At 32.6% G+C, this 9721-nt stretch overlaps 1 protein-coding gene across 1 annotated transcript in view; it reads left to right on the forward strand.

Moving 5' to 3' along the window:
* BVES (blood vessel epicardial substance) overlaps positions 1-9372 on the forward strand; it is a 65823-nt gene extending 56451 nt beyond the window's left edge. Inside the window, exon 9 of the mRNA XM_012549242.2 lies at positions 7003-9372. Within this exon, the coding sequence (XP_012404696.1) occupies positions 7003-7112 (110 nt within the window). The 3' untranslated portion in view covers positions 7113-9372. The remainder of the gene's footprint in view (positions 1-7002) is intronic.
* Positions 9373-9721: the final 349 nt, after the last annotated feature.

A 9721-nucleotide genomic window follows, 5' to 3' on the forward strand; every position in this document is an offset into this window, starting at 1 on the left:
TGACTGTGACACTGCACCTCTACTAGCTGTCCCTGAAATCACATTCTTAATGAATTATCACTAGCTATATTAGGTATGTATCTAGAATTGAAATTTACCCAACTACTCTCTTGGAAAATAAGAAATTAGTCTATTAACCAATCCTAGTAAGGAGTAATATCCAGGTGATAGATAAGACTCCCAGGCAGGGATTGACATTACTACCATCCATTCTAAGATAGTTTTGAGTCAGAACATTTGATTTGGTGACCCTTTGCCATCATTAATTTTTCTCTATCTCTATTTCCTCTTCAGTACCCAAATGATTGCCTCCCCCACCCCAACAGCCTTCCACATAGGCCCTTTGTTCCTCTCCCAGAATTATTTTAAGTTTCATCTGCTTATTCTTCCCTTTTTGGATGGGGCAAAGTAGGGAACTAAAATTTAATTTAATACTTGATGAGGTATTCTTTCTTCTCATCTATTCCCTTAAGCTAGCAAGTCAAACTGAAAAGATTACTGCTGACTGCCTTAGGTATTATGCCAGAATAAAATTCACACAATTTAAATTATAACCAAATGAGACAATCAAGAAATAAAAGAGTCTTGATTTATAATCCCTTTGGGTAAGTAAGACATATGTGAATAAAGTAAATAAAATGAGAATTTAAGGAAGAGTAGAAAGAGTTTGATAGTTAAGAGATCTGAAAGCTGATAGAGGTTTGACTTAGAAACCCAAATGACCCTAATGGATCTCTGCTTATACATGTACATTTATGTAAAGCATTTCCATAGAAGACATTTTGTACAAGAAGACGCAAATAAAAGGGAAAAAAAATGAAATAAAGTGGAAAATAGTGTGCTTCAGCCTATGTTCAAACAATATTAGTTCTTTCCCTGAAGGAGGATAGTATGCTTCCTTATTACTTCTTTGGGATTGTCTTAGATCATTGTATTTCTGGGAAAAGCTAAGTCATTTACAATTCTTCATCATACAATACTGCTGTTACCATGTACAATATTCTCCTGGTTCTATTCACTTCGCTATGTATCAGTTCATGTAAGTCTTTCCAGGTTTTTCTAAAATCATTCTGTTTGTCATTTCTTACATTACAATAATATTCCATTACAATTACATATGACAGTTTGTTTAGCACTTCCCAATTCATGGGAATCCCTTTTATTTCTAGTCCTTAGCCACTACAAAAAAGAGTTAACTATACATATTTTTGTACAAATAGGTCCTTTCCCTTTTTGGAGGGATGTCTATGATTTCCAGAAGTCTTAAGTTGGGCTCCACAAATTTCCTCAGAGTCCCATAAATAAATTCCAGAGCTGACAGAAAAAAAAAAATTACACCTCTGTTTTCACTAACCTTTAAGCATTTCTTCAATTATTTAAAAACATCATCCTATGAGAATAAATCCAAAAGCTACACCAAAAGAGTCCATGACCCCCCAAAAGTTTAAGAATACCTTGATCTAATTCAATGTCCCAGGGATTACAGATGATACAAATGAGACTAACAGAGAAGGAAAGAGGGAGAAAGGTAATCATTCCTTAATACAATGCGTTTTGTGTAGGTGTCAGTTGCATTCTTTCTTAAAGCATTTTTTTCTCTTTATTTCCCAAGCATCCAGCATCGTACTTTGTACCTATTTGATATTTAATAGATGTTTTCTGGTTGACTTGAATGAGCTGAATTAATTTAAGAAGAAAAGGAACCATTAAAAATGAATTATTTGAGGGTGGGATCCTGATACTATGACAAAATTTTAAAAAACCAATAATAGCATAGTGAAATATATAAATGATAAAAACAGATACTTAAGGAATATTTCTTAAATAAATAAATGAATTTTAGTATTCTTATTATAATACAGGCAATGCTGTGCTGGTAAATCTCCAACAATCAACTCTGGCGGGGGGAGGGAATAGTTTAATCTGCATTATTTATATTGTCTCTATTACTTTATTAATGTAAACAATGAAATAAAGTTCTGATACAAGACTGAGGATTTCTGACATGCAATTGCTCACGCTGAAAATGTAATAACTGAAAGCTATCAAGAGTTGGATTCAGCACATCCTGAACGTCAGTTTGGTAAAAATTTGGTGACTTCAAATAATTCTCTTAGTTTCCTCCTATCCCGGCTAAGGATCATTGTACTCTTTCTTATTTTTTTAAATAAATACCTTTACAGTATTCTGAGATGCAGGCCTAACTTTGGACAAACACACTGATGGGTTATTAAATGTCTCATAAGGAAGCATCCTTCACTCCAATAGTACAATTTTTCCATTACTTTTTGTAGTTTGTCTTGCAATTGCATTACCAATTTTCAATTTTCAATTCTGAATTTTCAGGGAATTCAACGTAGGAGTATGAATATTGCATGTAAAATCCAGTGTTTCCAGTAGTTTCAAGTATTCACACCAAATAGATGAAACCTCTATCCAAATATTCCTCTCCCCTACAATGTATGTAAATGGTCCTTTTTGAAAGGGCAGACTTTTTTTATCAGTAACCTTAAATGCAGCCTAAGTAACCTCCATTTTAAAAGAATATTACTCTTTTATTTCTTCCTTCACTCCCCTTCATATTTTACACCTGCATTCTGAGGGATTCACACAGATCTTATGAGCTATTTCCAAGAACATTCTTTCAAGAACAAGAATATAAAACTATCTCAACATGACTTAACAAGGGCCAAAGGTTTGAGCTCTTTCAATTAACGTAGAAACAAATCAGTAAAACAAAAGTGCAAATTTTAGAAAAGAAATATTTCTACAGAAGGTGCTAACACTTTCTCCTTCCCAATTAATTTGAATAAATAAATCTAAAGAACTGTATAAGTCTAAATAAGGTTTCAAAAGTCTGTGAAGTTTTTAATTACTTACTTAATTGGTCGACCAGATGGTTGAACATAATCAAAATAATAACATTTTCAAAGGAATTTTTAAAATGTTGACAAAGTTTCTAGGGCATAAAGGCTCAAGAAATTTTATTCTGTGGTTTACAAAATCATATGTATTTTAAGTATATTACCTGAGGAAAAAAGGTTCCTTGACAAACTTTATAGAGTAATGCTCTATTTAATTGAAAGTGAGATTTTTTTTTTCAATTTCACCTACCTAGAGTAAATCTCAAAGGCAGAAGAAAATAAGACTGAAAGAGTTATCAAAATCTGAATAGTAATACTATTTCTCTTCTCTATAGATGAATCCTTTGAGACTCCTCAGAAGCCATTTACTTTGTCTTTAAATACAATTCCATCAAGTCATCTGCATTTCCAACCCATAGAAAACTTTTTTTTGGTCATTTTCAGTCAGGTTGGACTCTTTGTAACCCTATTCGGGGTATTCTTGGCAGAGATACTGGAATGGTTTGCCATTTTCTTCTCCAACTCATTTTACAGATGAGGGCTAAGTGACTTTTTCAGAATCAACTAGAAAAGTCTGAGGCCATATTCAAACTCAGGTTCTCCTGATTCAAGGCCCAGTCTTCTATCCATTGCATCACCTCGATGCTCCCATAGAAAATTAGAAGGTGATTGCTGATGTCCTTCAGAGAAACAGCTGTGATTCTGGTTGACAGAAACAGAAAATGCCATAGGACGGTAAAGGTAGAGCAACAAAAACTAGAAATCTGAATCTGACTCAAAATCATAGATCCTTGGGACCATTTAATGTAGAGATAGGTAGTCCTATTCTCTTTAACAACCCTAGAGAGCTTATGGATCTTATGGTATAGTACAATAGTTGGTATTAAGAATGTTAGTTCTGAACCATGAAAATAAGTTAAATTATATTCAATATGCTCAATTTAAGAAGTTAGGCAAGGGTTTATGTCTCTTAGAAAAAATTTTGAGTATAAGAAATTCGCTGAAGGTAAATAAGTTGTTTGTATGTTTACATATGAGGTGCTCAGCTTCATAGTGACTCATCCTCCAAGAGCCAAAGGAGTGATATGAATGAACATCTCATCAAAAATAAGCTTTATTGCACCACTAGCCAACAAAATTAATTTACATTGAGTGGATGCCTATTAGTTGGGGAATGGCTGAATAAGTTATGGTATATGAATATAATAGAATATTATTGATCTATAAGAAATGATCATCAGAATGATTTCAGAGAGGCTTGTAGAGACTTACATGAACTGATACTAAGTTAAGTGAGTAGAACCAAGAGAACATTGGGACAGTAACAATTAGATTATGTGATAATCAACTGTGATGGACTTGGTTCTTTTCAAAAATTAGGTGATTCAGGCCATTCCCAATAGATTTGTGATGGAAAGAGCCATCTGCATCCAGAGAGAGGACTATGGGGACTGAATGTGGATCATCACATAGTATTGTTACCTTTTGTTATTATTGTTATTTTTTGCTTGCTTGTTTTTTCTCTTTTTTTTCCCTTTTTGATCTGATTTTTCTTGTGCAACATGATAAATGTGGAAATATGTTTAGAAAAATTGCACATGTTTAACTTAGATTATTTGATGTCTAGGGGAGGGTCAAGGAAGAAGAGTGGGGGAGAAAAAATATGGAATGCAAGATTTTGCAAGCATATTGAAAATGATCTTTGCATGTATTTTGAAAAATAAAAAGCTATTATGAAAAAATAAATAAAGTACAATAAAATCCCCTTTAAAAAGTTAGTTTGCACTTTCTGGGCAAAGTCCTGATGAGTTATAAAAGTTAGTAGGAAACATAAAAAGGGATTTATCATCATCCACCTTGGGATTATATAAAATAATTTCCTTATTCTATTCTCTCACTTTACTCAAACTCTTAATTGGTTTTTTGATTTACTTAGAGAAAGAAATATTCATTATTATTTTATGATGAAACCTAAATCTTTCCCAGAAAGAATTCAGATCCCTTATCAAGTTAGAAAACACCAAGTCTGATGATAATTCAGTCTCCTGACAGTGACTGCTACAAACAGAGAAATAGGTAGCCACTCCTATTTTCACTCCCTTTGAATATCAGTCCATGCACTTAAGACTGTTCTGGGATTCTAACAACAGGAAAGGTTTACATAGTGTAATGGTGCTGTGACACAAGGCCAAATTAGCACTGGAATAAGAGCTGTCAAACCAATCCACAGTGACTTCAAATAATTTTCTCCCTTTGGCTAAAATGAGAATAAAAACTAATAATAATAAAGCAATAAGTATATAGTACTTACTATATGTCAAGCACTATGCTAAATGCTTTATAGTTATTATCTCATCTGAACCCTGAAAAATAGGTGTTAGTATATAAGATTCCCATTCTATAGAAGAGGAAAGTGATGTGGACAGAGATTAACTGACTTGTTCATAGTTGCACAACTAGTTAGGGTCTGAGGTTAGATTTTAACTCAGGTGAAGTTAATCATCTGCATCTAAGACTATTTTCTCCATACCTGGAAATGTTCTCCATCTTTACTTTCTTCTCTTGGAAATGCTAGCTCACTCCAAGATTCAGGTCAAGTACAACTTCACTTATAAAGCTTTTTTTTTTTTTTTTTTTTTTTTTTTTTGATATCTCTGATTTTCTCTAATTTTTATTTTCCTTTTTTTAATCCATAAAGCTTTTTTCTGATTTCTTTTTTTCTCTATTTTCTAATTTTTTTTCACTTAGACATCTCCCCCCCCCCAGTTTTTCCTCTGAAATAACTTTGTATTTCTTTTGTTTTGACTTAGCCATAATCATGTAAAAATCTTTTCAGAGCCAGACTGCTTGATTTTGTATTGTATCCCAAGTACTTAATCTAGAACCTTGTAAATAGTAAATACTAGATAAACATCTGATTGATGAATGAGTATTATGTAAAATTACTACGCTAATTGCTTAGAAGACAAATTAAAAAGTCCCCCCTTTTTAGAACTTCACATTCTAATAGGGAGAGATAAAACACATAGGAAAGTTAAGGCTGCAATGTGTATAAAAATGGCCTGTGGTGGTTAGGTGCTGCAGCAGGGTAAACAGTAAGGCCAAGTGGTCCAAAAAGTAAGATATCCAATTTAGGTAATGTGTAGAAAAGACAAAGTGGGGGAGGGGGGAGAACTCACTTCCTTATGAGAATGTCAGAAGTTCAGGATATAATATAGGGTAGTGGGACATCAGCCAAGTCTGAAGGACCTTGACTCCAGATAGGTGAATCTATTTATGATTTTACATGATCTAGAAACATATCAATACAGAAGCTAGGTCACACAGTTAATAGTCCTGAGCCTTGAGCCTTAGCCCCCAGGCCAATAAAGTCTTGGAGGATAGCTTCCTTAACTTTTAGATAAGAATTACCCTGATTTATATGGCAGGAGCAGAACCCTGCTAGATATTAATCCTACCATAATCACCTACTGATAAGCTTTCACAATTACTTGTGAAATACATTCATTTATTCAGAGACCTTTAAATACTCCATGAGTCAATGTATTTGTTCTTATTTTGTCTAATCATGATAAACAAAAAGCATAGAATTGGAGTTTATGTATTATTAGAAAATCCCATGTCTGTTATTACTTTTAGAAAACACTCTTTCATATCAGTTCTTTGGGTTCTATATGCTGTATTTCAGTTTTTCAACAAATATCCTGAATACCCAACTACTACAATCTAGCCAGACTGAGTATTCAAGAAGGCTCATATTATACAAGCACATTAAGCAGAATCAATACAAGAATGTTCCTCCAAATACATGAATACAACTATTCCCCATTCTGAATTCTTTTTTTTTTTTTTTTTTTTTTTTTTTTTTTGTTATGTGACAAAGTAATATCAGACTTAGGGCAAGTTTCCCTTCTCCATATCTCTGTTTCATTAAAAACTGAGCATAATTGCTGTCCTTTCAGAGTGGGTATTAGTTTTTGTTTTGCCTTTGCATCCCTGCTGCACCACACAGAACATAGTAAGTGATTAACAATATATTAAGCTGAGCCATTGCTTTAGACTTCTATTTGGAAGATTCTACAATTTGAGATTGGCTATTAAGATCTATTAATTGATTTTCTTTGTGAAATGTTGACAGGTGTGCCTTCCCCGTACATGAGAGGCTCTGAAAAAATGAAGCCCATTGAAGAAGCTGTTGAAGATGATGTCTTTGAGCCAGAATCTCCAGTTAAGACTAAAGTTCGTTGATTACTCCAGCATACAAACAGTTCAAGATCAAGGAGACTTTGTACTCTGGTCAATTAAAAAAAATAATCATGTTAAAGAGATCCTGAGAATTACCAGTGTTTTATTATTATTATTATTTTCAAACTTCCCTGCCAAGATAAATCCAGATTGTTGAAATTTTGTGGTCAGTGATGATAAGGGTTTTTTTTTTTAATTTACTTTCTGTTTTACTGTTCAGCTTTTTAATGGTTCGTTTTATTGTGTCTTGATTGAACAAAGTTCTATTTTAACCTATAAATATTCACATTTTCTTGACATTTTATAACTTAGTCAACTTTCTTAACATTAATTGATGTAGAACTTCCCATCATTTATTTTAATAGTTTATATTCACATAATGCTATGTGGTTATGACAACCTTAACATATATTACCTCATCTAATTTTCATGGCATCTCTGAGGTAAGTAGTACAACTTTCTCTATTTTACAGAGAAAAAAAATGAGGTTCAGAGAGATTATATGACTTATTGAAAGTAACACATCCAGATTTGAACTCGGGTCTTCTGACACCTACAATAGTCTTTCTAATATATTTTATGAAATAGACACAACTAGCAATGAACAAACAGGCTTTGTCCCAAAGCACTAAAATTAGAGTGGGAGCATTTTTTTCTCCATAAAAATGACCATCTTCCATGCTTTTTGTCTTATGGTCCTTCACTAGGATGTATTATCATGTGACACAGACATCATCACCTTGTCATATCTTCAGTACAAGGCTTTTATTGTTTTGTCATAAACAATAATCAATTCACTAACATGAAGTACAGCTTTAGAGATAACAATCCTTTTAAGTTATTCAAAAGACAATTTCAATCCTATTAAGTTATTGTAAAACTCATTTCAAGTAGCAGTAAAAAGCAGGCAAATTTATTTGGGTTGTCTGGATAAGGCTACTAGCTTTCTTATATTCCTGGACAGAATTCTAGCAATCTCAGAGAAATGAATAGTTTGACTATTGTGGGTTACTTTTTTCACCCTAGTCCTCCCTAAAATAATTTACTAGATGCATTATTTTGGCAGCCTGATAAGAGCAAAGCTTATCACACTTACCATTTGATATAGTTAGCATTATAATTATAAAATGGTTGTCAATTCTAGAGGAAAGTAATATTGAACCTGTTTTCATTCATTACTATCTATCTGTTCTCTTGTGACTTTTCATCTAATTTTTGTCTTCTGCACCACAGGCCCTCCCAACCCAAATACCACACCAAGCCTGGTATCATTATGCTTTTGCAACCTTAGAGTAACTGTAAAAGCAGAAGTGGCCATAGTGGTTGGGTGGATGAGGAGAAGTGCCACAGGCATGATAGGCTAGCATGATTAACCTAATTTTATTCTGTTTTTGAGAATTCTAAATCCTGAAGCTACTTAACCACACCTTTCTTTAATGCACGAGTTATTTATCCAAAATTTGAGCCCCAACCTAGATCTCAGACAAAATAAACTAGTAATAATAAACATTTTAGATGCATAGACATGGCAATGCAAAAATTTAGTGAGGGCTTCAGAGAATTTGATTTTAAGTTAAATTTTCATCTATGATGGAATTGTGAATGCAAATAGTGGCATTTCAGTGACAAGGATATAGTGTTACTTGGGTCAGACTGAATGATTGACTAGTGGTCATTAAGATAGTTTGAGCAGACCAATCATGATAATTTATATAAACTGGTTATGTCCCATGTCCATTAACTTATTTGTTTAACATATACAGATACAGGCTGAGGCAATCCTTTATCACATACATGTTTATATAAATGTATATGTGCATACGCATATACACACAACACACATACATATACATATATAGGAGAGGGATATGCTTATCCCATCTAACCTAAATTCCCAAGTTGATTACTTTAGTAATTTAATTTTGAGAAATTTTCATTCTGATTCACTCATGGGAGATGTTGTGCATAATGGCAATCTGTTTGCATAGATGACATGCAAATTAAACATTTAAACTATGTGTATTGGAAAAAGGGGAATAATAGAAAAAAACAATCTAGTTGATTTTCAGTTTTCAGAAAGTAGATAGGAAAGTTTGGGTTTATTTTCTTTCAAATTTATGTATATTATAATTTTTGTATTTATTACCTAAAATTTAAAATAAGTAATCTTTCAAAATGTAGTCACTTAAAACAAATATATATTATAGATCTTTTGTTATTAATGTTACTTTCCTTCTTACTCAACCTCCCCCTCAAACACACACACACACACAATATATATATATATATATATATATATATATATATAATTTTCTCTTTTAGCTACAAAATACAAGAAACAGAATATTGACACAATTTTTAAATAATTTTATTTGAAAATAAAAATTTTATCATATCTATTTTTCTTCACTTTATAGATTTTTAAAAAAGCACTTTGTCAATTAATGCATTCTTGGTCACTCAAGGTATTCTTAAATTTAGGTCCTTCGTTAAGCATTACAAATGAGTCCTTTGGCCATTTCTGACATAATATTCCTCCTTTCATGCCTGTATTTCATCACCTCTGCCCATTTTTTATTGGGGATAAGGGAGAGGAGGAGAAGAAAATCATC

Source organism: Sarcophilus harrisii, chromosome 4 (genome assembly GCF_902635505.1).
Source record: "Sarcophilus harrisii chromosome 4, mSarHar1.11, whole genome shotgun sequence".
Taxonomy (NCBI): domain Eukaryota; kingdom Metazoa; phylum Chordata; class Mammalia; order Dasyuromorphia; family Dasyuridae; genus Sarcophilus; species Sarcophilus harrisii.